This window comes from Calonectris borealis, chromosome 1, assembly GCF_964195595.1.
Source record: "Calonectris borealis chromosome 1, bCalBor7.hap1.2, whole genome shotgun sequence".
Taxonomy (NCBI): Eukaryota; Metazoa; Chordata; class Aves; order Procellariiformes; family Procellariidae; genus Calonectris; species Calonectris borealis.
Window position 1 is genome coordinate 26,574,628 of NC_134312.1, and position 27,448 is coordinate 26,602,075.

The window sequence follows — 27,448 nt, forward strand, 5'->3', positions numbered from 1 at the left end:
GAGACAGTTATTTAAAAGCACCCGGAAAGTTCCTAATTATTGTAGATGGATGCACTGAAAGCCATTTAGAAGGCTGAGCATTTACTTAAAAGAAGTAGTCTTTATTCACGCAATCTTTGCTTAATCCCAGCATAGACAGTAGCCTTATGGGGTTGTCATAGAGCTGAATCCAAATCCAAGCAAACGGCTGCTTTACCTTGACTCAGTAGGTGATTAGGGAGCGTTTCACACAGAGCTGTGATTTCCACATTATCTTTGTGTACGAAAGAGTGTGAAATAGTGGTGTTGCTTATGGGGGGGGCAGGAATTTTTACAGTCATTTTAAAGTAACAGCCCAAACTAAGCAGAGATTAAGATACGTTCATGCACAGTTTGAGAAAGCCTCCTTTAAAAAAAAATCTTTCCAGTTACTGCTGGAATCAGTCTGCATATCCTGAGAATGGTTTAGGGACCATTTTCTGGGTTGTTTTATTCTCTATTCAGTCTTGTTCACTTGAAGTTTGTTAGCCTGCTGCGTCTTTGTGTGTTAGAATGAGAAACATTATTTTCTCCCCTAAAGAACGATGCGCTAATTGGAAAGGTGTTGATGTTTTCCAGGAGAATTACAGTACAGTGCTAATATAAAATATATGAGCAAAGTAAGTACAGTAACCAAGTGTTTGCGACAAATGGAAATACCTTTATAGGTATAAAAGTATTATTTTTATTTCCATTTCTTCTTTTCTTCTTCACTCTGACATAAGTTTTTGTGGAAATGAGTGGTGCTAAAGAATGCCAATTTCAAGTGATACGGAAGAACGAACTTGCTTGAAAATTGACTTCTATAAGGCGTATGTCAGTCACAATCAAGATTTTGAATGTGATCACACAGTGGACATAAAATTCAGAGAGAAAAATTACCAAATCGCCATTTTTAGATTACGTTCAGTGGCTTGCAGTATGTTTGCCAAGAATTCTGCTAGTTTTCCAATTAAAAGTAATTTTGTGCTTCCTAAAACTTTTATGGAGCAACCAACTCAGTTCAATTCAACTCAATTCAATTTGTAGGGTCCATTAAAGAGGGTTATTGAGAGAACTTTTAATATAGCGTGGAAACATTTTGAAATGGTATAATGGCTCAAGTTAATATATTTGATTATCCTTATTAATTAACTTTTCTTAAATCAGCTAAAAGTAGCCTGTAAAATATAACTTTCAGTGCAATTATTTGCATTATTAATGTAATTTTCACAGAATTCCATAACATTGCCCACACTTCATTTTTTAGAGTGGAAGAGATCTTATCCTATTGACTTTAAAGTGCCGGAAAAGAGAAAATATGCCTTTGCTTAGTATCATCTGGACTGATGCTTATACCAAATGATATTTCAAAGGATGAGGCGAGGCTAAGAAGGCACCTCACTCTTGCTGTTATACCATGAACCAGCAACTTGCCAGATTCCACAAGCTGAGGGCTGAAAATTTCATGTTCCCACTAAAATTTTAGGAATGCATGACCTGACCAGGCAGTTGCAGAATGTAACTTGGAGCCCCTGCATACATTTTTGTGTTCATGTGTCATATGAACATCAGTGCCAGTAGCAGGACCCAACAAACGAGGAAAGAAGAAAGTAGATTCTATGCAAATTTAGGAAACTAGATAATACCTGCTTTATAGACTTATTCTTTTTTAAAGAAAAGCTCTGTTTAAAAATAGGAAAAAAAGAATAGGCTTACATATTCCACTATCATGATTAGAGGAAATGTGAAACTTTGGGAGCCGAATCCAACTCCCCCAAATGAATAGAAATTTTTTTCCATGATTTCTATGAGAGTTTGACAAGACCTGTGGCTACTGCTAGGGTTTTTAAATACGTTTAATGTTCAACTGTGGAACAATTTTTAAGGCAGATCGCTATTATCAGGTTCTAGTACAAAATGTCTCAAAAATGTTCCAAAGGGACCCAGCCTGAATCTTGGCAAAGAAACGACGTCATACTCTGAATAGGAAGCAAGACATTTTGTCCTACAGCACATTATATAAAAATGAATATTCTGAAAGTAAGAATGGAGAAGACTTAAGCACCTGTGGGATGACATATTACTATCTAAGTGATGTAACAACTGGGCCGTTCTATTTACAAAGAAATGCTGTCAAAAGGAGAACATTAAATTATACATACACATATATCATATTTTAATTTAGCAATGTCTGGGAAAACTTTTTAATATCTTTTTTTTTTTTTTTTGAGAAAGAGCAAAAAGACTTTCACATTGCTCTCCATCAAATATAGCAGAAGCACTACTGGGTCTTTTAATGCAAATCTAAAACTAGACTATAAAGGTAAGACAAAATAGCATAAAGTTCCTCTATGTATACAAACTTGAAGAGAAATCATATATTTTTTTACATGCAAATGGAACTGGATGTAAATTTGTAAATGGTAGTTTAATGGATGTTGACCAACTTACCTACAATATAAGGTAAATTCTACGTGACAATATAACCCCCGAAAAAAATAAAAATACAAGGAGAGAATTTTAGCATGCCCTATGTGAAATTCCCAAATCTACAAATATTACATTAAATATAACTAATATTTATGTTCTTAGTTTCCTTAGGAAATGATAAAAGAGGAAACAATGTAAATTCAGGCATGATGAGGGTTATTGCTGTGATGTTATCTGTCCAGAAATATGCTATTAGTAAACATGGCACTTAGTAATTACGGAATCATAACTCTGCTATAGTTTACTATCCTTTATGGCTGTGTAATTATTAAGGTATTGACCAGGGAAAAATACAGAGAGCACATAATAAGTAGTCCTTTTGATTTATAGGGAGTTTCAAATCTAGATGAGCATATTTGGGCTGTTATGAATTACATCAGTGATTTCTACAGGGATCTCAGTGTCTAAACTGAAGCCAAAAGACTTTGAAGCTTTGCACCTGGTTCTGGATTAAGCACTTGAAGTTTCAAAATAGGATGCTTGGGGATCCTCTTTTACAGTCACTTCAGTGAGAATTGCGTTCACGTCTGAGGAAACGCTCAGCAGTTCTCCTTGTGCAAAAGCCCGACGTTTGCTCAGGCAAAAACTTGCTTTGACTGCACCGAGTATTGAATGTGTAAGGATTGCAAATCGTGTTTTATGAACTGTACTGCAGAAGAGTGCAAATGATAACATTATGGAGTGTATGAAAACCATACTGAAGGTCACACATACAGCTTGGCTATACCGATGTCATCTCACTGATGACAGTATCTTTCACCCTAGATGAGGCTCTCATCCAGGATCTCTCTGTTATTTATATGCAGTGGGTATAACGCCTTAAAATAAGATAAAATGGCTTTTCTTCCCAGTTAACTGCTTTCAGATAAAGGCTTATTAATTAGAAGAACTACTGAAAACATTCAAAACTAGGCTGGTGTTGGAATTCACAGGAAAACACAGTTCTCTTTTCTTACCGTAGTTTTTTCCAGGCAGTGAAGCAGGTGGTGGTGCTGCGTTTCAAAGGAAGAGCCAGATTTGCTAACAAAGGCCTGTTCTTCTTCACTGGAGGGCTGTTAATACATAGAACTCTGTATTATTCTCATTTGTGAACAAGAGGGCTCTTATCCAAATATTTGATCAGAACTAATCTGGATTGTACACGGTAGCATAACTGCAGTGCTTCTTCTACACAGTATAACCCAAATAATTTTGGACCTGAGTTCTTCTTTTGCTTGTTTGTTTTTTAATGAAAATATTTTCTTTTCTTCCCTTGCACCTCCTTTTAAATGTTTCCATCTTAGGTCTTTTATGCATAGATGGAATAGTACAATTTACAAGTGCAATCAACACGTAAGCTTTGAATGTTGAATCAAAGCATACTTAAAATTATCATAAATTTAAGTGACAGTAAAATAATTTTTTTCCTGGGAATGTGCCTCATTTGAAGGAAATTAAACATAGTTGTCCTCCTGGGATCATTTCATAGCACTAAAGAATTTGTGGTATTGTTGCTTACACAAAAATTCATGTCAGCGATCCCAATCTGCTGAGTTTGGAAAGCATATAGCAGATGTTACTGACACAGAATGAAGAATTAAGTAGAAAGCATCCACTGTTTATTAATTGCTTTCAAAATTATTCACTAGAAAGCAGAAAACTAAATAGGGGAGGAAGTAGGATAATGGGAAAGATTACAATCCAACTTTGGTATATTTGAAATCTGCATGGCAATGAAGCTATTTGGTGTCTTTTTAGTTCAAAGATCTTTCAAGCAGGAGAGGAAGCGAGGGCTCTGACTGCTCGTCTTTTGTGCTAGACCGGACGGACGGACAGCCCCTTCCTCCTCTTCTGGCTATAGGTTAAAGCGTTCGGCTTTTTAACATGTATTGAACAGAAAGGGCATAGAGGAATGAAAGCCTTCCTGTATACCTCAGGGAAATGCCCAAATGCCAGAAAATGGCAAGGATTAAAAAACACTGTGTCTTCAGTCTTTCTCAGCTGGCTACAGCTCCAAGCAGCCGAGGGGCTGTCTCCGGCAGCGCGGGTTGCTGCGGATCCCGGTCCCAGCCGCTGCCCATGGCTCCCGCTGCTGGTCCTGGCTTCCTCAGCAGGGGTAAAGGGGGGGATTTGCTTCAGGTAACACTAGATTTTGATGCATTTGAGGTAATCACCAAGATTCTCCTTAGAGCAAAGTAGGCGCTTCCAGGGAACGCTTTTCACTCTGCAACACCCCTCTGTGCAAACGGTACCCCAGAGCTACCTCTTTCCCTCACTGACGATGAAGCCTGGTTTTGTCACCCATGTTCTACCTGCCTAAAGCCAAATGAGATAAATCCAACCTACCTCCTAAGAGGCAAACACTGTCTGTTATTAATGAGGCCTTCTATGGGATCTAACTCCAAAAATGTGGGTTACATTTGAATCCAGCATTTCTATCTGGCCATTTCCCTCATCTTTCAATAGCCCGTCATCAACTCTCATAAGCTTCCTTTAACAATAGTAATTGTCCAATTTATCCTTCCTTAATCTACCTCTAAAGATAACATTGCCTAAAGATCCAAGTTGACTTGCCCTGGTGATAAATAGAATAAGCTACTGTTGGGCTGTCATTAAGCTGTTTCTCTGGAGGTGGAGGGTATAAAAACATTACCTGCTGCAGCTGGTTACTCAGTAAGCCATTTCGTTTGCTCTGCATGTAGGCATTAGCACTCCCACTCTTTGCTGCACGAATTCGAGCAAGTCTGGCTTTCTGTGTAAATAGACAAAAGGAAGAGTGTCACTTGTACTCATATCCATTATTCTGTTTATCTAAAACTGCTAATTGGAATCAGCTGCTTATGAATACCAATATCATAACCACTGAAAGGCTGCATTGCATCTGTGCTCCAGGTGGAGCAAATCATAAGTGCCTTCCTATTTAAAATGCAAATGACAGAAGTTTTTATTTGTTTGCATGCATCAGCTAATAAGAACAATGATTTTGGAGAAGGGATTAGACAGATCAGCATGTAAGTGCCTCCTCCTTTTTGCATTGCTGCAACTGTGCCAGTCCTTATGCCTTGTGGATCAGGAACATGGGCATCCATCTCAGCTGCTCCTGCAGTGAAAATCTCTTCAAAGGGGAAGAAATGGTTCAGAAAAAACATAATATTGCAACTGTTGTGAGCTGGTTTCTCAGAGCCTTCTGGGTTTTTAGAGTAGCAGAATGCGATAGTGTTTTTTATGTTGTCTCCCAGCTAAGTTCCTGAATGCTTGCCAGGCTTTTTAAAAGCCTTTTTACCTCTTCATGTCTACTGGTATAATCAGACTTAATACTTGTCATCATTGGTCATTTATCTGTCCACAACCTGATTTTTCAGAGACTGGAGGCATCCAATTGCTGGGAGAGATTTGAGATTTCTCAGGTGAGCTTTATTGCTTGTAAAGGTGACTTTCATTCCAGAGCAGAAGATGGCTCTCATCCCAGCATAGAAGGTGTCTCATGAGTGAAGGACGCTTTGCATCCACTGACTTTTTTACAACAGTTAAAAGCCAGGGGAAAGCGTGAAGAAAAGACTCTCTTAACCAATAAGATGGAAAACAGAAGCTTTTATGGGATTTCTAGGATGGCATCCTGGTTCTGTAATTTTTGTGGCTGGTTACATGTGTAAGGGGGAGTCTGGGTTTATCTTCATGCATTGGTTTCTGATTCTGAAAGCCAAATGCTGAGCAGCATCTGGAGTTGAATGGCTGCTGAAGCACAGAAGGAGACACAGAGAAGAACTTGAAAGACTGACTTTGATATATTAATAGGGATTTTCATATCTGATAATTACTCAGTTGATATTTTCAGAAAATAGAGGGAGCGTTTCTCCCCCCCCTCCCCCCACAATTTCTGTGGCATTAAATGTCGGCATGAAATGATTGAGAATCCCTGAACACTTATAGAGGGAAGCAGCCTGGTCACTGCAGCTGCCAGATCTCTCTGGCATGATTAATAATTAACTGACTATGAGGAATGACTCAACACCACGCTTCTTTGCACTCACAGCCTCAAACTCACAGATCTTCTCAACAACGAGCCAAGAAATTCATGACAGCTTGGCTATGTTGAATGTGGCTAGAATCTGGCTTATGTTATATGTCATGTATTTATTATCTTTTAATTGTTCTGAAAGAAAATAAGATAACGCCTGTGCGTGTGTGCATCACTGAGTCAAAAAGCTCACATGAGAGGCTGCTGCCTGATTTTGTGATATATTGGGCATTTTAGAATAACACATTGGTTTGCCACCTTCCTGGGTGCACACGGCCTTTCCAGCTATGCAGTTAATGCACCTTATTCTAGTGGTAGGGAGCAAAGTGCCCGGATCACCTGCACAGTGCTTCTCACAGGTGAATTCCTACCTCCCCCTTCCTCCTGTTAGCACTGAAAGGACGCCTGCAGCCCCACACTCCGTCACCCTGGGTGGGACCCCAGAGACTGAACTGGGGGTAAATGTCCAGTCGGGCTCTTTCGCTGAGCACCACGGCTGACCAGCCCCGGGCAGCCCGGCGTGCTGCAGTGAGCCACCCGGGAGGGCAAGGCGCCGGGCTGGCCTGGGGTCCCCAGGAGCCGACCAGTGGGGAAACGCTCAACAGCTCCGACCCTCCAGGCTCTCATGGGCTCCTTGGTGGCACAGCCAGGGCCAACGATGTGGTTAGGGCTGAGTCCCCAGGGATGGCAATTAAAAATCCCCTTGGGCAGGCAGAAAATAGGTTATTTTCAAGGTGGAGCTCTTCAGATGCAACACCAGCATGAGGGGCTGAAGGCTGGGGGAAGAGCTCTACCTGCACTGCAGAATAGCCATGGGCTGGGACATGTGCACTGGGTTATGTTCATAAATATATTAAAGGTCTCTCCTAGCGTTACTGTTTAGCCTTAGGAGCTCGAGATGCTTTAGAGATGCCTTTGCAGGGTGCAACGTGGAGTCCCATAAATAAGTGATTTCAGTCACAAATTTTTTAGCTGTAGTGCTTTTCAGTGTGCTCTTTATACAGGGAGATTCATTATATTTAATGAACAAACATTTTACATACATTAGTTATGCTTTTCCTTTTAGCATGCATATTCATTTTCTCTTTCAGTGATTGAAGTAATAATTATGGTGCAGCACCATTTAACAAAGAAATATAAAAAATATAATGGTTCATCAGACTATCTTAATATATCAATGTGCTACAACACATATAATATGACGGTTGTACTTTCCATGTGAAAATTTCAAATTGCTTTGCAAACATGAATTTATTGCATCTTAGAAAGCTTTTGTGAGGTGCAAAGTAATAGCTTACATCTTTCTAGCTGAGACACATTCAGATGGCCTGAATTTACATCGTTTACCAACGAGAAGACAATAAATCTATTACCAAGACAGGAACCAGATATTGTGGCTTCCATGCTTATACTTCAGCTTACAGAAAATACTCCTGAAACTGGAGGTGTTTACAAATCTGTTAAAGTGATAAGATTTCTTTTCAGTGCTTCTGCCTGATTTATATCAGAGCCTGTAGCCTGAGTAGTCTAGTGACTCTTCACATTTCCTATCAAGGAATCATTAAAAGCTCCTGTCAGCCACAGGATTTTAAGTGCTGTGCGCTGGAGATTGAATTCCCATGAAGGACACCAAAATGATGTGATGACATCAGGAAAACTGTGATTATAGAAGAACTGCATTTTCCTTTAGTCTGTGAACTGCATTTTCTGCCATGTACAACAGAAAGGGAATGATAACTGCCCCTTTCAACCACTGCAAAGCCCTTCCTAACTCTCCCCTTTTGTGGAATAGCTAGAAAAGAAAGAAAGGATTAAGTTCTCCTGCAGTAGATTATCTTCTTTGCTGTGAGGTTTTCTCTGTTAGCCATTGAATGTGAAACTTTGATTTTGGTAATTTTTACGTTGTCTAGGACAAAAGCAATGTAGCTGAAATACAGTTCTTTTACTTATTCTGCTGAAATGCTACCATAATCATCTCATCTGAAACTTCCTAAAGAAATTGATGATCAGCTCTCATTCTTACCACGTCACTTGTATTTGCGCTGAACTTCTCTTTTGAACGCATCACTTTTTTTTTCTAGCTTCAAATTTTACAATTTAGAAGTGGATCCTTGTTTATGGCTGCATTTATAGAAACCTTAAAAGGGAATTCACTGTTATTCAACAACAGCTAGCTCAATCAGTTTTAGAAATATAAACATTTATTTTCATAAGGTTTTAAATAGCGCTAAATGTAGCACTGTGAGGTATTTACAACATCCAGCTTTTAACACTCAAGATGCCCTCAGCTGTCCAGCTGTTTTAAGAGAGAGATTTTATCAGGAATGCTTTAGGGCAGAGCTTACTGCAGTACTGGGAATCATTTTTGGCAAGAGCCTCTCTTCAATTTGCTATGCAAGAAGCCTAGGTAGCCTAGGTAGTTTAGTACTTAGCTCCCATTCTCTCTCTTCTGCTGCTCTCCAGACTACATAACTATCTTACTACCAAAACTCAAAAATTACTAATTACTTACCTTATGGTTATTATTTTTTAATGATCTTGTACAATTAAAAGGTAAGAATTCCTTCATAGTCATTCTGTGTGTACTGGTTTTGGTCGGGACAGGGTTAATTTTCTTCATAGTAGCTGGTACAGGGCTATGTTTTGCATTTGTGCAGAAAAGAGTGTTGATACAAAGGGACGTTTTGGTTACTGCTGAGCAGTGCTGACACAGCGTCAAGGTTTTTTCTGCTCCTCTGACTGTCCCACCAAGTCAGCTGGGGGTGCACAAGAAGTTGTGGGGGACACAGCCAGGACAGCTGACGCAGCTGGGCAGAGGGGTATCCCATACCATATGGCATCGTGCTCAGCAATAAAACTGGATGGGGGTGGAGGTTGGCAGGGGCTGCCCTTGCTCTGGGACCTTCCCCCCTTTCTCTCTGTTATTTTTTTCCCCCTCCTTTTAAAAAATTATTAAACTGTCTTTATCCCCACCCACGAATTTTTACACTTTTACCCTTCTGATTCTCCCAGCCATCCTGCTGGGAAGGAAGGAGCAAGCGGCTGCGTGGTGCTTAGCTGCCTACCGGAGTTAAACCACAACACTGTGGCTCCTAGAGCAATGGCCAAAATTGTCCAAAAATCAGTCACATCATTGTTGTTTACATCATTTTTTGTTTGGCCTTTCATAAATCCATCCTCTATGTTTGTTTTAAAGTGAGAAATCAAGCCCACATTTCATGCTCTGATTTTCTAATTTTCAGTAATTGCAAATAATTGACTTTAGATTAGCTGATAATAATTTATAGGATGTCAGCTGAAGTAAAGAAGAAAATGCTGTTTACTTTGTATATTAATGGATAAGGAATTAAATAAAGTTCATATATTTGTTGAGTTGTGCCTTGCTTTCACGATCTATTCAAATTATTGTTCAGTAAACACAAGTTTTACACGCTTTTGTGCTAAATTCAAAAATCCTGGGTAAGTTATTCTGTTAGTTATGTCTCTGCAACCCCACTGAGATTAATAGGCTATCTATCTCATTTAAAGAAGTCATAATGGCTAGCAGGGTTCCCTACCGCAAACACTCAGCTCTAGACTGCCAGGTGCTGTTAAGCAGTTGTTGTTGCAATTTATCCTACAGCTATTTATATTTATCTAGTAACTAATTATTCATAACTTGACAGATAAATACATCATGTACATTCAATAAATAATAAAGCCAAGCCAATCTTCAGGGTATATTTTGCTATGTGAAGGTAGAAGACCATACTCACATGAAAGATTCAAGTTGAATTTTATGTATTAATTCAGTTTTGGAGCTGATGATAGTTGTTTGGGTGTTTTATTGAGGCACCATGCAGTCACTCTAGGGAGAAACTTGCACTCTTGAGCAACTAAAATTAAGGCTCCTTCAGTTATCAGGTAATGAACAATAACGTGCAGATGGACCCGCAAACACTTAGGACTTGCTGGCTATGAGGATACAAGGCTCTTGCCTTCAAAAGATGCAGAAAAATAGATGTATGGAAAACAGGGATCTAGGAAGGAATGAAGGCATCTAGGAATGAGTGCTTCATTCAGGGTAAGGAGGACATTGTCATCATAAGAGCAGCTACTTTTATGGTTGGGATGGAGCAGACACCTTTCCAAGAGGGTAGCTGTGCCTCCTCCTTTTCGTTCCCTGTGCTGACAGTCATCCCAGTGTATCTGACACCGTGAGGGTCTAGTCATATCTTAACCCTTGATATCTATCAAATACAGAATAGGAAATTGTATCCAAGCCTACCTAAATCTTTCTTTTTCCTTTCCTGTCCTTGCCTTTCCTTTTTCCTTTCCCCTCCTTTCCTTTCCTTTCCACACGGACCAGTCATAACACATCTGTCATTAACTTTGCCACCTGAAGACACTGATGGGCAACCAAAATAACTTGGCCTCTTGAAGTTGTCTCTAGCTGAGAAAAGCTCCACAAATAGGACTCTTCAAAACTGCCTCAGTTGTGATAAATCTGCTTGAGGAAAAGGCATACTAAGACTACAGGGCATAATTAGTTCTGCCCTGAATTCCAAAATCCATTTGGGATTATATATTTATTTATTTATTGTCAGGATGGGTCAGATCCTTGGACCTTATTATCTGATAGAAGAAAATGTTCTAATAAGCACAAGTGATTTTTCTTTTTTTTTTTTTATTTTAATCTCTTTTTTTGTTGTTGTTTATATTGAGGTCTCTTTTACAAGAATGTATTTCCATGGTTGGAAGCAGGAGCTTCCTTTAAAATGCATTCAAAATGAGATGGTATATAAATAATTTTCTCTCCTCCATCTTCTTCTAAGCATTAATGTGCAGCATCTTTTTGCCAAAAAGAAACAAATGGGATTGTCTAATCTTGAATGACTGTGCAGAACTCAGTAAATGTATATACTGATGGTCACCTGGCTCTTGAACAAACCTAATGTAAGTGACAAAATTTTTCTGCTGAAAATTGCCAGTGCTTCTGGGACTAGATTTCAGCTCTTCAGTGGAGGACTTTCTCTTGAGTTTCCTTACAGCCTAAATGTTTTGCCATTTCTGAAGACTACCTTGATTAAACTTCTGTATGAGATTCTGATACAGTAAGTTGCACAATTCAGATATCCAACTCTCTCAATCAGATGGAAGCTGTTGTAGCCAGCAGGAGGTACCATCACCTGCTGTGCTCCATGAAACAGCACCTTCTTTCAAGCTTATGCTCTTCAGCCTTAGAGAATAGAAATAAGGTTGGTGCCTAGGGAAACATTTATTTTAGAAAACTGTAAAGTTTCTATTGTATTGAACGAAGAAGGAATTTCAAACTTCAATAATGTGACCTTTTTGCTTGAATATTCTTATACAATGCAGTAGAACCCTCCTGTGAAACGCAAGGCTATACTTCATAGCTAAACATTGCTAAATATGGACTGTACAGTACCCAATAAGTGCTTTTTGTTGATTTTTTTTCAGTCCGTCAGAGCAATATTCAGTTCAACATCTCAGTCATTTTAGATTGACAGAGATTAGCTTTGCAATAAGAGATATCAATGAAACACACATCCAGTGCTAAGTTAATCAGACCTCAAAGCCATTTTCTCCAAAGCAAGAAGGGCATAAATACGGTCAGAGGAAATCTCTCATCCTTACTGTTGGCATTGTTCTGGGGAGCAGAGGAAAAGACACTTGGCAGGATTGCCATTCATCACTTCATATTCCTGTTTGAAACGTACAATAAGCTCACTGTTTTGCAAGGAGAAAAAGTCAGTTATTAACTGAAGCCGTTTCTATTCAGGAAGAGATTAGGGGGAATATCAGCCAGTTTGCCAATCTAATTTTTGCAAGGTATTTTCTAGTGTCCATCTCTTTTTCACTGGCAAGTGTAAAGCAGACACAGAAAATTCTGTTTCATGACATGCAGTAGGAGACAGTTTCTATCTGAAGTAAGGATGGTTGTGTCTGCAGTTATTATGAAAGCTCGGAACAGGCACATTGATTGCTGGGATCAAGCAGACCTGTTATCCGTGACTGGTGCAATGCTCGGAGGCACAGCAATGAAGCACTGTGTTCTGGCTGATACATACTGTTCTTTCTCTGACTGCTGCCATTACACAAACAGAAGTGGAAAAGTAGTGTAGAAGTGATGTGTTCTCTGCATGTTCCAGCTGTGGGAGTGGGGAATGCATAGCTGGAACTAGCACAGGACAAAACGGCATGCAAAAGAGTGGGTGGAATTAGTAGATAGGTAAGGTATAGTATTTGTATCACTGAAGCAGTATATATTTGAAATCAGGCTTCTAGAAAGGTGTGACATTTCTGTGATACACCTGGGTTTTTTTATAGCCATTTTCCTCAGTGTTCTTCCAAGATGTGGCCATTAAACGGCAGAATATCTTAGCCTGGCCCTATGACTGATGTTCTTGGCCATGTATCTCTGTTTCTCCTGATTTTAAGATATTCTGGGAATGGTATCACTGTATACATTTACTTCATTTCCATGAAGAGATCAGTCAAAATGGTGACTTTTCTGGTCAAAGGCAAGAAAGAAATACACAAACATTTTGTTTTTCTAAACCTGGTGCTGTTGTCTACATGAAGCAGATGCAGCCTGCGGCAGCCTGTGTTCCCTGGTTTATGTACGTAATCCCCATCCACAGCCTGCCTGCATGCCTCTGCGGGCAGTGATCCCGCTCTCCTGGACCACTGGAGACTCAGAACTTCTGAAGAGAGGCCATGGGACCACAAAAAGCCCAAATGGTGACACCTCGGCCTTGGCAAGGTCTGTGTTGCATCCAGAGCCTTCCGACTGCCACTGGCAGAGGAGCAGAAGGTAACGCATCTCGGCTCCCTTCTCAGGGGTTCAGGTGCCAATGGAGGCTATCTGAACTGCTTAGCATTACGGGCTTGGGCAAAGTGGATGTGGACTAGTAGTTTGGCAGTGATGTGGAAATGAAGGTGGCTGCCCAGGCTTGGCTGCATCTCTCCCAGTAAATAGTTCTTCCTGGCTCCTGACCTTGCCCGTGTGGGTCAGGGACGGAAACTGTCTTGCTGTAGAGCTGGTTGATATTTCAGTGAGAGACTTGGCAAATCAAGGAAGCTGGAAAAACAGACTTTTGCTTTTGGCTTTTCCTGATTAAGATCTTTTTCTAAAGCTTTTTAAACAAACTAGAGCTGAGGAGACAAGTTCCCCAATAATCAGATTCCCCAGAGACTGAACCTGAGAATTAAACACATGGATTAGTGAAGCAGGCTGTTAGGATAGACATTAGAAATCATTATTAGTTGTTTTTTTTTTATTTTTAATCTGGTTGTTTTTTTCCTCAGAAGACTCTGGTGGAAATAAATTCTGCTTGAAAAACACAGAAAAACCTTCAGTGGGTGGAACTGCCGCTATTGCCTGAAAATGCTAGATCTAGTCTAGCAAATAGGATGAATTACCACAATAATAGATCTGTAAATTTTGACAGAAAAGATAAACTAACCTTTTTTTTTTTTCACTAAAAATAACACAGTATTTGCATCTGGGACATGGGCTAGGCATGTAGCACATACACATAGTAGTTTTGAGGATGCACAGCGTATGAAAAGTCATATTTTATCTATTGGTCAACAACAAAAGGGGCAAAAATTAGGAGCTCACCTTTTGTGCCCTCCGCTTGTCTGCTCGTTGATTCTGGTGGTAGATACGGCTGAAGTTGGAGACAATTACAGGAACTGGCAGAGCAATGACTAAGACCCCACTCAGGGAGCATATTGAACCAAAAATCTTGCCAGCTATTGTCTTCGGCACCATGTCACCATACCTGGGTTAAAGAAAATAAAATGTTCAGCGAAGACAAAATTGCTTCTAAGTATTGAATTTCAAGATGAATTAATTGCACAATAGGTTTTATTTCTCTTGCAAATAATAATCGCTGCATATAAATAATACCTTATACACATATGCATATATATATACAGCTTGCTCAGTGTTGTGCACAAGTAATTTTAATTTCAAGCTAACGTTGGGTATCCTGTGTATCAAACGGTGGGCACCTATGTTTTACCTGCTCTAGTCTTCCCAGGCTGCCTATACTGCAATGGAGAGAGAGTGACCTTGCTAAGGAAAAAAAATCAGTGTTGAAATTAAGTAATTACCCTGTTTGCTTGTTGGAAGAACTCATCGCTTTCCATTGGCAAGATCCTAGGGGGACCACTTGGTAAGTTAGATGCCAAGCTGAATAATCTGTTGTCTCACTAAGTTGATATAGTACTTTCATTTAGGAGGGTAGAGCATTTTTGGAACAGGTTGCCCAGGAGATCGTGGACTTTCTATCTTTGGAGATTTTCAACATTTGGCTAGACAAAAGTATGGCTGACCTAAGCTATTGCTGTTGATAGGCTGCCTTTGAGTGGGAGGCTGGACTAGCTGACCTCCAGAGGTCCCTTCTGTGGGCCAGCCAAAAGCAAACAGAAAAAACACAAGCCACGAGCAAGCAACCAAACAAATGCTAACTGCAAATCCTGGCAGTGCTCAGAATTGCTAGGGCTACCACCATTCTTTACGATGCTGGATATTGTTTTGTCCAGCAAGTAAGAACGTAGTGCTGCTGAAGTGTGTAGAGGCACTCCAGTGACAGCTTATTAAGAGATATCAGCTCTTTGCGCTCTGTAGACTGCCATGTTCTATAGACAAGTATGTAATTGCATACTACAGAATTTAATAAAGAGAGAAATTACCTTCTAGTACCATTCTGTTTTTAACTTTACTGGATTTTAAGTTATTATTAAACATTGATTGTAGCATGTGAGTTTAGCATGCTTGTGAGCAGAGAGAGAGCACATTCCCTATTGCAAAGAATTTATAAACTGTTAACACAAGAAAAGGTAAGAAATAAAACTGCAGGAGGGGCAGTGTTTGGAAAATGCTATCTGGAAAACAAAACCTGTCTGTTCAGCAGGAATTGGAAAAATAATAGAGGAGTTTATAATAGATAAGAGAGGGGGGAGTCTTCAAGTCACATGGTCCAAATTGTGCACCTAACCATGAGAAGGAGGAGATAAAGGGATGAGGATATCAGATGATGGGGAATCTGTATGGGGTTAGAGAACACCTTCTAGCAATGAGAGTTCAGCATATGTCAAAAGGAGTTTATGTATCGCCTTGTAGGTGAAGATGAATGGTTTGCATTTTGTAAGATGAGAGGAAGGTTTTTAATGTAAATATTCAAATAAATTGTCATCCAGACAGATATATACAGATGACCAAGTCTTAGACTATTGACAAAGATTATGTTGTGTAAAATAAATGTTTATTTGCTTTACAAAGCATGCCCAAGTGTAAAATATTCACAGGAAAAAATACATTAATATTTCTACCAATAAACCCCCCCACTTGCTCAGAATTTGAATGCTATTCGTTTCTGATTTTGTGACATGCAGGATTGGATGAAAAGACATTATGTGATAGAATCCATCTTCTAAATTATTAATATAGCTGTTCTTAATTACAAGGTGTATAAAACTGGAAAAATACTAGAAAGAGAGTCATGCTTTACTTCACTTCAGCATTTGCACCTCACAACATAGGCATTTTTGGTGCTCACCTTCCTAAAGCCAGAGCCGACTATCAGCTGTCAGGAGTGATGCATGCCCAGCTGTTCTTTTCTTTGGGCAGGGAGGTGGATAAATGACCTTTCAAGGTCCCTTTGACAAATGGGATCCCCGACACCTAAGTAACCCCAGTTTTTTTTCAGGTGGAGCGGTGAGGTGAGCAGTGGGCATGGGGCTAGGGTGGTGAGCTTCGGGGAGAAGTCCTAGGATGAAATCACTGATAATCTTTGCTGGTTTACAGTATTTGTTACTGTTTTACTTCATCCTTTTAGATACAATCCAAGTATTTTCTTAAATTGAATCAAGTGTATCAGTAGAAAGCTATTTAAAAGGCAATATATATTTACACACACCTGACACAACCAGATCTTGAAATGCAAAATTTACACATGCCCAGTACTTCTGGACACATCTCTTAAATTAGATTCCTAACCCTATATTTAGATGCCTATCACTTAAAATGCTAAATTGCTGAACCTTCATAAGCTCACATTGTCACTGTTGGCTGCTGTGGACAGAAGGCATTTCTGGCTCTAATTAATTTGGTTTGAAGTTGCTCAGGGATATAGTTCATCCTGTTGATAATGTGACACTGTAATTATGTGAATCAAGTGCAGACTGATGCTTTAGGAGTGGTGACAGGAACTACTAGCTAATCCATCCCTAACATTTCAGTATTTATGTGTGGACCTACCTACTGACATAAGAAGGTGCCTTTTGACAGTATTTCAGTGTTACGGAGCAAAATAAAAAAATTAGGATTGTTTGATACATGAAGGTATTTTGCAATGGTTTTCTTACCTTCTGGGCAAAATGACAGGTAGATGGATATACTGCTTATTTTAAAATAACTTGCTTTTGATTATCTTTCTATTTCAGCTTGAATAAGTTGTAGTACGGTGACATTTTCCAAATGTAATGTTGTTTGTCCACTGTTTAGTGCTAATAATATCTTTCACATCATTAATAACTCTTACATAATTAGTTTTTCTCCTGTTTATAAACACTCTGTTGGAGACGTTTAAAGAAAACTACAGTCAGAAAAAATTACTCCCAAGAAATTAACCTTCCTGCACAGGATCAGAAACATAGTTGCTCACTTTTGTGACAAAATGGAGTTTTTACTACATTTACCCTGGTTAGCCTTGCTCTCCTTGGGGAGAGTGGCACAGATTTTAGTATAGTGTAGGCATGACCAGAATTGTTAATGAAGTTCCTCCTGCTGGATTAAATATTACCTTTAGCTATACCTCATATATCACTGAATACCACCAACGGAAGTGGATGACATAAAATGAAGGGAAAATTTCTTCCTTTACCCCTCCTGCAATTGCTTTATTCCTTGGAAAGTCTAAACTAAAAAAGAACATAACTCCATTTTCAGATGGCAGGGTAGCTTTGTGGTGCTTGTATTTCAAAGTGGAAAAATCATACTTGATCTCTAAAACAAATTCTAAATTCTGCAGAAAATTTGATCTCTTCAGTCATGGAGACAACAAATATGGAATCTCATTAAGCAATTTTCACAGAGTCACTTTTCAAAAGGGAACTATTTCAAGGTTTTATCTAGTGCTGCCCTGCTTGTCTCACTGCAAATATATTCTCCTTTATGTGTCTTTTTTCCTAGTTGCAGTCTTTTCATAGCTCTGTATATGGTCTGTTCCACATGTGTCTATTTTTGTGGCCAAAGCTCGAGTCAGTCTTTGGGCATTTATGATTTGTACTGACAATCTAATTTTGTAACATCAAAAGTGTCATCCCAATATTGTATGCTCTGGATGAGTGAAGAAAAAGAGATGTCGTACTGATCCCTGTTATCAGTCAGGTGCATTCTACTTCATTACCCAAAAAGGGAAGGGAAAAGGCTATGACAAACTAGATGTGTCAATCAAGTTTTATCAAATCACCAGTCAGAAACCACGTGATCAAACTAATGCCTACGTTTCACTAGACATAGTTCGGACATGTGCTATCGCTTGCAGTCCGTGGATATCTGTTCACTAAGTGACATCGCACAGGGATGGATGGATGTAAAGGCACGTGTGTTTGCCTCGGTTGTTTGTATTCGACAGGTGTCAGGCCACTTTTACATATTTGACTCCTTACTGTAAGGAAGACAGCAAGCTGGTGGATTCCTTTATTTTGCAAATACTGGATCTTTCAGAGTACTGATCTGAGTAACATGGGCATGATTTCTTAGTGCTTTGCATGACAGATTTGGGGGCATGAAATGCAGCTTGAATCACACACAAAAGGCTGAGCTGTTTTTGGAGCTTGGGAAACATGAATATATTCAGGGTTACAAATGCACATTTTGTAACCTAAGCATTGCCACATCAGAGCTTACCTGTGGACATCCACCTGCCAAGCACTACTGTTTTGCTAACTGATGAGTGAAATACAGCTGATGTTGCAGACCCATAATTCAAGAAATCTCAGACAACAGAGGCTGTATTTGTGGCATCATTGGCTGTTTATCTTATTCCTGAATCAAATGAAGACTGTTTTTTGATGGCTCTAAGATGGAATATTTCATAAGTCAAAGGTCTGAATTATAACTGAAACGAGTCATACTTTTTGGCCATCTTTCCTTGATGTGGGCAGAGGTGGTCTTTGATAATCTTAACAAATGAAAGGGACAATGCTGCTTATTTAAATTCTGTTTGTTTGTTTAAACACAGGAGTAATTTTTTCAATACAAAACTAAGTGTATTTTGGAGGATAAAATAAGCAATCACAGAAATTGTAGTTTAGCAATATTTTTGTGTGTGTTTGACAGATCAGAAATTCATATTTGGAACAGCTTACTTCGGATAGAAACACCACCCCCTCCAGATGACATCTACAGCAAAACTCTGAAACTGTAGGACATATATAATAGCAATAAATCCAGGATGTGCATTTTTACAAAGATCAAATAGTTTAGGCTGATACTGACAGAAACAGTTAAGGAAAAAACTTGTCAATATTCGAAAACCTAGATGCAATAACGTTTACTGACACTAGAGGGCATAAACGCCATTTAAAAATAAATGCAAATGCAAAACCATTTTTAAATACGTGTTACAAATATATGTGCCCTCTCCCACCTCCTTCGAATTCATTTACATTCTTTAAAAAACAAATTACATTGATTGAGGTCTGTTGTCTGCTCCCATCTTATTTGCTGAAAAGGAAAGTTGGTAACATTTTTGTTTTCAAACATGTAAAACATGTCAGAAAATAATGGAGTTGTAAAATAAACGAAAAGTCATTAAAATTAACTTGGTAATATTTATTTTAAAAGCAAGGGAATTCATGACCAAAGAACAATGAAAATAGTATGAAATCCATGGAAACGAAACAATCTTTGTAGAAGGCATCACGGCACATTTTTTTCATGTGTGGGAGACAAATCACATCTCCCAATGGATTTGGCATGTCATGCAGGTGGAGTTCAAGCTTTTTGCACTGGAGTTGATTAACAGAATGGTGTTCTGCCTTTCCAGGACAAGCTCTAGCCTCCCATCCTCCAGCTGCTTGGCTTGCTCTGGGCAGGGTGGGTGCTTTACCCACCAGGGTGGGGTGATACCTCTGCCCTCTTGCTCCCCATCTCGCCTAATGGCCGATTCCTGCTCTCCAGGAGCCGCAGGCAGAGCCCCAGAGGCTGCTCCGGTGAGACTCTCGGCGCAGATTATACAGCTGCTCATCGGCCCCTGCGTTTAGGCAGCCAGCCGCCCAAGCGGGCACGCACTTAGGCGCTGGCACGGGGGAGAAGCAAGAAAAGCAATTTCTAGCCTCTCTGACACTAACAGTAATCATGATGAATCTGCAGCCTTACCTAGGTCTTAAAATAGCCTAATGATTTTAGAGAAGTAATTTCTAATAATACAAAATATTGCTGTTAGTGTGAGATGCGGAACATTACATAGATTATTCCAAATTTTATTCCAGCCTAGGGAGATTCTGCATGGAATTGCAAATAATCTTCCCGGCTGCTTTTACTGCTGCGAAGGGCCCTCTGTTGCAATAGCCCTCTCTTGTGCTCAGCAGTGATGGACGTGGTCCCCTCTGGGGGTCCACAAATGTTCCTCCAAGAGCTGGCCAGAATGATCGTTCATGAATGATGAAAACCACATCTGCTTCTCAAGAGCGGCAGTGCTCCCCGGGCCTTCCAGCCCGCAGTGCAAGGGAGTCAAACCATTGCCCCTGCACCTGCCTGAGTTTGCAGTTTCTGAAATACAAAATTTCTGATAAAATTCAGGGATTTTTTTTTTTTTTTTGCATGTGCACCAGGGCTTTCATCCAAGAAGCTTAAACAGATTTGTAAAGGTGGGCTTTAGTACTTAGAGGTCAAAAAAAGGAACTTTTGCCTGGAAAAGTTAAAAGACTTGCCCAAGGAAACACTCCCGGCTTCTTGCAGTCAAGACAGAGATCCAGATAACCAAATTCCTTCTGTTTTCATTTACCATAAAATATTAAATCCAAAAAGGTAAAAAAAAATCCTTTTTTGTCCTCTCTCCCTCACTCCATAGGAAAAGCTAATATCCTAATTGTTCCTGAGCTGCTGCAAAGCATCACAGAAGTATGATGTCCGGTTCATGTTGTATGGGGGCTATTTAAACTACCAGAGCTACAGCTCAGCTGACCCCTAACAGCTGCATTACAGTTACACAGACATACTACTGAGGTGGCGTTTTGTTTTGTTTTTTCCCAGATATGAGAGGCAAAAATGAGCATGTTTGTTTTTAGGAAAAAGAGAATATTTCTGAATAGATCAGATAATTTTCATGACTAAGAAAAGCAACTTAGCAGAAAAACTATTCTTGATGCAAAAGTTGCAAGCTGCCTTTCCTAGTGTTACCCAAGTCATGCTGGTTCTCACAATGCACTGGCCATCATCCACACTCATAGGTTAAAATGGGCCTTTTTTAGAGTTTGCGGGCAAAGGAGCTTCGCACCACCTTTCCCATGGCCGCAGGCTTCTGCGGCAAGTGCGGGTGCCCTCACCCAGCGTGGCCCCTGCCAGCGCCCGAGCCCTCTCCTGCCGCAAGGTGACACTGAGACCGTGACAATCGCTGCTGAGGGTCTCTGCACACCAAGGCAGGCGTTGGCTTGTGCTTCCAAACCCCTTTTTGGCTTGTGCTTCCAAACCCCTTTTTGGCTTTTATTTTTAACAGTGTAACATCACGGCCCGTTATGGAGTACCTCAGAATCGAGGCTTCCAGCACCAGCTTCTGTGACAGAGATGCTTACCTGGTGAGAGACCTACCATGTATTTGGTGGGGTTTTATGCTAAGTACAGTGGATGGAGGACTGTATGTCAGCAATAAAATTAATCAGTTGGACTGCTACACACTCCAGATCGGAGGACTGACTGGTTAAGCCCTGCCTCTGTGCTATCACGGACGCGGGAATTAACCGATCTCAATTAATTCCCTTAGCAATAAGGCTAGCTCTAGGGCTAAGCAGATATGCTGCAAGGGAACAAATATCAGTTAACGACTTTAACTTCGAGACCAGTTAAAAAAAGACCATCAATGAAGAAGAGAAACTATCCATTTTGAGAGTAGAAAAAGAAGTGCTATGCATAAAGCAGTATTACAGAGATGTCAAATTATATCTGACAATTGCAAAATGGTGTCCTTGTCTAAGGAGGGTGCTGTAAATTGTTATAAAGCTGTTCCCTAGAGCTTCCAAGCTGCTTGGTGACTAAATGCTGGCAAGTTGACACTAATTAGTCATTTATTTCAACATTACATCCAACAACAGATAATTTAAATTGCTACTGGTAATAAGTTTAAGTGGAATTTCAAAATAAGCATTTCAACTGTGTTGCCTTAAGAATTCAACCTGTACATTTGCCATTTGAAAAGTATCTAAGTTGCTGTTTAGGAGCTAATTCTATTTTTAAAACACTACTGTATGTGAATGTGAAATGATCCAGGGCTAGATTTGGAAAAATGAGACAGAGGTGAGTAAAAATGTCTTCAATTCCTAAAATCACCTTTAGTCCTAAGAATACTGTATCTAATTAACAGAGAATTCATTTATTACTTTGTTGTATTACTTCAGAATTTCAAGTCTTTAAGATACCATGGTGATAAGCAGAGAATAAATGCTTGGCTGAATAATTATTCATAAGATGGTACAAAGGATTACAGGAAGAATATACTTTTCCTCTGTCACTCAGATACTTTGCATTTTCTGGGGCCTGATGTAGACATTCCCTTTTTTAAATTCTATTTTATGTGAAGCCAACAGTAACTCAAAGAAAAAAAAAAGACACTTTGATTTTTACTCCTGCAATTCTGACTTACTTCCCTAAGAGAGAATGTTCCAAGGTCTTTGCTCCTAAAAATCGATGACTTATATTACTTATTTAGTCAGCACCTAATTTTTCAACAGTTCTTTTGTCAGTGCATGAGCCCATACACAAGCACATATATAGGATGAACTGACCAGCTCTTTCAGGGCTTAGAAATGAACAAAAGAATACCAGTAATAGGGCAGACCAAAGCTTCACCTAGCCTAGTATTCAGTCTCCAAAGTTTAACCTGAAGCAAACAAACATACAGGGAAAAAGAGTAGGCTAAATACACGTGATAATATCTTTGAATGCTCTTCCATCCTCCAACCACTTACAAGTAACTCAAGAACTGTCATTTCTTTGTAGCTAGTGATCCTTAGTGGACTGCACTTCCACGGGCTTTATTTTGTCCCCTTAAATCTGTGCACATTTTTGGCATTCACCACGCTGTTTGGCAGTTCCTTAGTCAGTGTCCTTTTGACTGTTCTGGCTGTGGTTCCTGGCTTTGTATGATGCCCCCAACCAGGTCCTTGTATTCAAAAAAGCAGCTGGTGCGTGATCTCTAGCCACCCTCCTCTTGCTATTTGTGTTTTCATACCTACTTACCTTATGTCTTTTCTGACAAGTCCTACTAAGCTCACACAAAATCTGCTCCCTAAATTTGATCATACCTTTGGCCCTTTTCTGAATCTTCTCCAATTCTTTTATATATTTACAAGAAAACAAGACCAGAACTGCAGACATTTTTCAAAGAAGATGTATGGACAAGTTCAGAATAGTTTATTTTTCTGGTGCCAACTTGGACAGCGAGCCATTATTATTCACAATGTTAATACGTGATTTCTCACCCTTGTTATTTCTCTGTCCAAATCTTTATTGGTGGGAGCTGGTAAAATTTGCCTTACTTCCCAAATCTCTATCGCTGACAGAGGAAAAGGAGCTGTTAGGCTTCTGGCACAGCATGGGGATTTTGATGACTCTCATGACATAATCCTTACAAAATAATTGTTAAAATGGCATAGCTTACCCAGCACCTGTGCTAACCGGAGAAAGAAAATGCACTTTTAGATTTGTACCAACATTTAGGTTAAAAGAAATGCACCTTTGTTTGCCCTGTGAATACGAAATTTTTTTTTTTTTTTTTTTTGTTCTTTCGGAAAATCCTTTATTGGGAGAACTGGACTAAAAAGCAATACAAAGTTAAGAGACAGTGTTTTATATATCATGAAGAAATGTAGAAAATGCACACAAATCTCAAATGCTCAGCATTTTAAATAAACTGATACAATTAGAATAGAGTATAAAGAATTTCCAGCAGTTCCTACTTGAGACATTAACTGGAAGCAAGATGAACATCAGGATATAAAAAGCCCCACCTTCAAAAGTACCACTATCTCTAGCCACTCTTCACATTAAAGGTTAGGGGTGAAAGATGGGCAATGCCTTCAAGTGAATGTCTGGCATAGTGCCTAGTAAAGACTGAATAAAGAACCCATAGTATAGGTAGTAAACGAGAGCAATGTGAGATTTATTGACTACGCCAAGGTTGGCTGTAAAGAGAGTCCAGCTGCAGGCTCCATTGATTCCCAGCAGGATGGACTAGGGTTTGACACATCCTTCCTGGGAAATGATTCCAGAGGCAGCTGCTAAATATCACCCATCTCCCTCACCTGGCCTTGGTTCGTGGATGTTATCTGTTCTCTCAGACACCTCAGGAGCACATGGAAGACGACAAAACCACACATTTCTGCATTCTTCTAGGAACTTCTAGGAACAAAGTTTAGTAAAACTTTTCAGCATCGTGACTAAAATTAGGATTGAGCTGTGAGGCACAGATTTCAGTGCAGATTCAAATGCACCTTTCTAAAGCCCAGGGGTATGTTTTGATGTGCCACCTTGCTTCAGTGGAGGGGAGGGGAGAATTTTCCTATTAGCAGTGTGATTAGGTACATACTGGGTCCAGTGTTCATCCCAGAAATATTGCTGAAAATTTTATGTAATTAATTTCTCCTACAGATTTTCTTTTAGTTGCAATACTTGTGCTAAATAGCAGCAAAGTCAAAACAGAGCATTGATCTGCCAATCCATTCCTAAATTTCTCTTGAGTATATATTAGCCATCAGGTCAAACTGCTCCAAGTATAAACCACATTAACACTAGAAAAGCACTGTGGAAGTTTGCAAGGACAGCCGTGCCTTTTTTGTGACAGCTACTGGGCACAGCACTGAGATCAGTGAGCTGATTTCTCTTGGGAGTCAAATCCAGCTGCTCCCATGTTCAAGTAAAACTTTGACTGACAGAGGTTTTAGCCACTGCTGGCTTTAATACTCTTCAGCACTCTAATGGGCAGATCAAGATCTAGGGATGATTCCCAGGAAATCTGGAGCTCCTTGTTCTGCTTTTTTTCAGCAAAGTGCTAAACAAAGTACCCAATCTGCAGTACAGATTTGTCTTCGCCCTTCGGCACACCTTCCAACTTAAAAACATTCTGGTTTTTCTTCCACATATTTAGTCCCATTAGATAACACTGTAGTTTAATATGTTAAAATACTGATACTAAAATATTTCAAAAGTGTTCTTGAAACAATAAACAGAATTATTTCCTTTGCTTTAAAAATAATCAGAACTGCCCATCCTCCCAACTTTCTCTTTATTACTTGTTTGGCTTCAAATATTTTCACCTCATGTGAAAATAGGCTATTGTGTCACGTTCAGCGCTGGCCAATTAGGCCAAGCTAATTTTTTGCTTGCCAACACAACCGCTGATGGACCGGCGTTATTTTTACACTCCTTCAGGCAAAGCTGAAAAACACAAAATAGCTTGTGTCAGTATGACACTGCTACTGGCCTAACTCTAGGGATCTCTGCCAAATATTGAATACTTCAGTTAATTTTTCTCTAATGCTAAGTCTAAATGTGTTAAACCAAGAGTAAAAACTACTCTAGTATATTTTTATACACACACACACATATATATTTTATATATATGTACTCTTAGATAAGACTAAGAACTTTCCCTTTAAAGTAATAATTTCTTTGTACAACTTTTGTGCACTAGATTTATTGCAGTCCAGGATCTTCGTGTCCCTTTCTAGCTAGTAGTCAAGACAGTAATTTTTCTGAAAACATCTGCTGTTATTTTGCCTCCGAAATTCAGCTCTTTCCTCTTTCGTGACATTTTTCATGACTTTCTATTTAGAATATATTTGAGAAAACACATCAGTGGAAGTTAGTAGCTGCAATGGACTATTTACTATTTTTTCCCTTGGTCTAATTGTCTTTTTTGATCTTTTCCAATTTTCAGGGATTTCTGAGCTTGCTCAGATAGGTCCAGGAAAAATGAAACAATTCACGTACTTCAAGTATAGCAAAACAAAAACCTTTTCTGAGTTCACTCAAGGCTCCTCACAACTCAGCTTTCCATCAGTACTAAATCACCCCAAACCTTGAAAGAAGAAGGGGATGCTATAGCATTCAATCCTCTTAAAGTTTCCTGGCAGGGTAATTCGTTTCAGCTGAGCACAGTTATATCCCCTTTCTTGCAAAGAAACCAAAAGCCTGTGTGAGCTGCTCTGCCCATGGGCAGCTTAACCCTCACCCTCCCAGCTGCCAGGCACTGCCTCTGCAGGCTGTAAAAGCTTGGCATTACATAGTTTATATACTTTAAATAGGGAAATTTGCAATTATTACACATGAGAAGTATTGGATCAGTGGTCAGGAGACTAAAGTTGCCTCTTCATCAGATTGTGGAGTGTGGACTTTGAATGCTTCACCACTCCAGCTTTGAGTCTTGACACGACTTTGAATGGATAAATGTGGATATGGAAAGGTAGCAGCATGTTACAAAGAGTAGAAATGGGTTTGCCTACCTCCGCCAGTTTTGATAGTGCATTTTATAATGTGACCTCTTGTGTGCTAGTAATTGGACTCAAGCCACCAATGAATCTCTTAAACTTTAGCAAACTGCAATGACATGGTAATGACTTTCTGTCACTACTACCCCATTCCTATTTGAGTTCATGTCCCATAACTGAAAGGTTCTGTATCTCACTACCAATTCTCTCAGTCATTCAGGCATAATGCTTCATAACACTGACGACTACCATTCTTTTCACAGGTAGTAAAGAAATAAATTTTCCATATGTTTTCTCCATTTTTAAAAAATGTCTTCCCCTCTGTTGCATACAACATTTAAAAACGTTGTGCAAGAGCCCTTTCAAAATCTAACTTTGTAGACATCACTGATAATGCTTGAATTTTCTCATGGATCCCTCAGAAATGGAGCTTCTGGGCCACTACGCTCCTTTCCATCACATTTTTAAATGCAAACTCTTTAAAGTATCAGTGTTCATTAAAAAGTCTGGAGCTTTGTGGCAAATTTGCCAGATGCCCAATGGTAAAAGCAAGGATTTTGGAAGGTCATGTGAGACTTCTCTGCCCAGAGAGATATGAGTATAAATACTCCACATGTGTACTCAAGAAATCATGCTATAGGGAATGCTGGAAAGGGATTTTCTCAATCTCTTCCTGTGCAGCGTGTATTTCATAAAATGCTTAAATATTCAGCCAGCCAAGCCTGAAATTTAGTACTGTTTCAAGTGAACAATCAAACCACAGCTACAAGAAGTCTTGTAAACTTTTTAACCAATTAATTTTCATTTTTGAATTATAACATAGAGAAAACACTTTACCCACCAAGAGTGAGTAAAGTTTTTGGAGACTGGAGCTTTTGTGGAGGGTCAAATCCCTCATGCAGAAAATCTTTTTGATCCCAGCTCTCCAACAGTTGGTCTGACTGCACTAAACATCAAGACTGGAATTCAGAGGGAGCACCCGTGCCTCCTTCCCTGCCCTTTGGAAGAAAAGCCTTATCCTATCCTCTCCCTTCTTCAGGTTTTGAAAGACAAATGTGTTTCACTTAAGATGATGGCTCAGTATGTATTCCCAGAGGATGTAGCCCTCCTTGTAGCATGGATCTGGATTCTGTGAGGGAATAGGAATTCAGTCCCACAGCACTACTTTGGCTTTTTTCCCACCAATTGGCTTACACTGACCTTCCGCAGAGGGCAGACTCCATTTTTAGGTGTCTAATT

The 27,448-nt window shown here is 39.5% G+C and overlaps 1 protein-coding gene across 1 annotated transcript in view; it reads right to left on the reverse strand.

Annotated features, from left to right (window-relative positions):
* The window catches only part of KCND2 (potassium voltage-gated channel subfamily D member 2), a 276,301-nt gene that overhangs the window by 2,901 nt on the left and 245,952 nt on the right, over positions 1-27,448 (reverse strand). The window contains exons 2-4 of the mRNA XM_075147041.1: positions 14,115-14,277; positions 5,123-5,221; positions 3,447-3,542 (exon numbers count right to left, since the gene is read on the reverse strand). Coding sequence (XP_075003142.1) covers positions 3,447-3,542; positions 5,123-5,221; positions 14,115-14,277 — 358 coding nt within the window. The remainder of the gene's footprint in view (positions 1-3,446; positions 3,543-5,122; positions 5,222-14,114; positions 14,278-27,448) is intronic.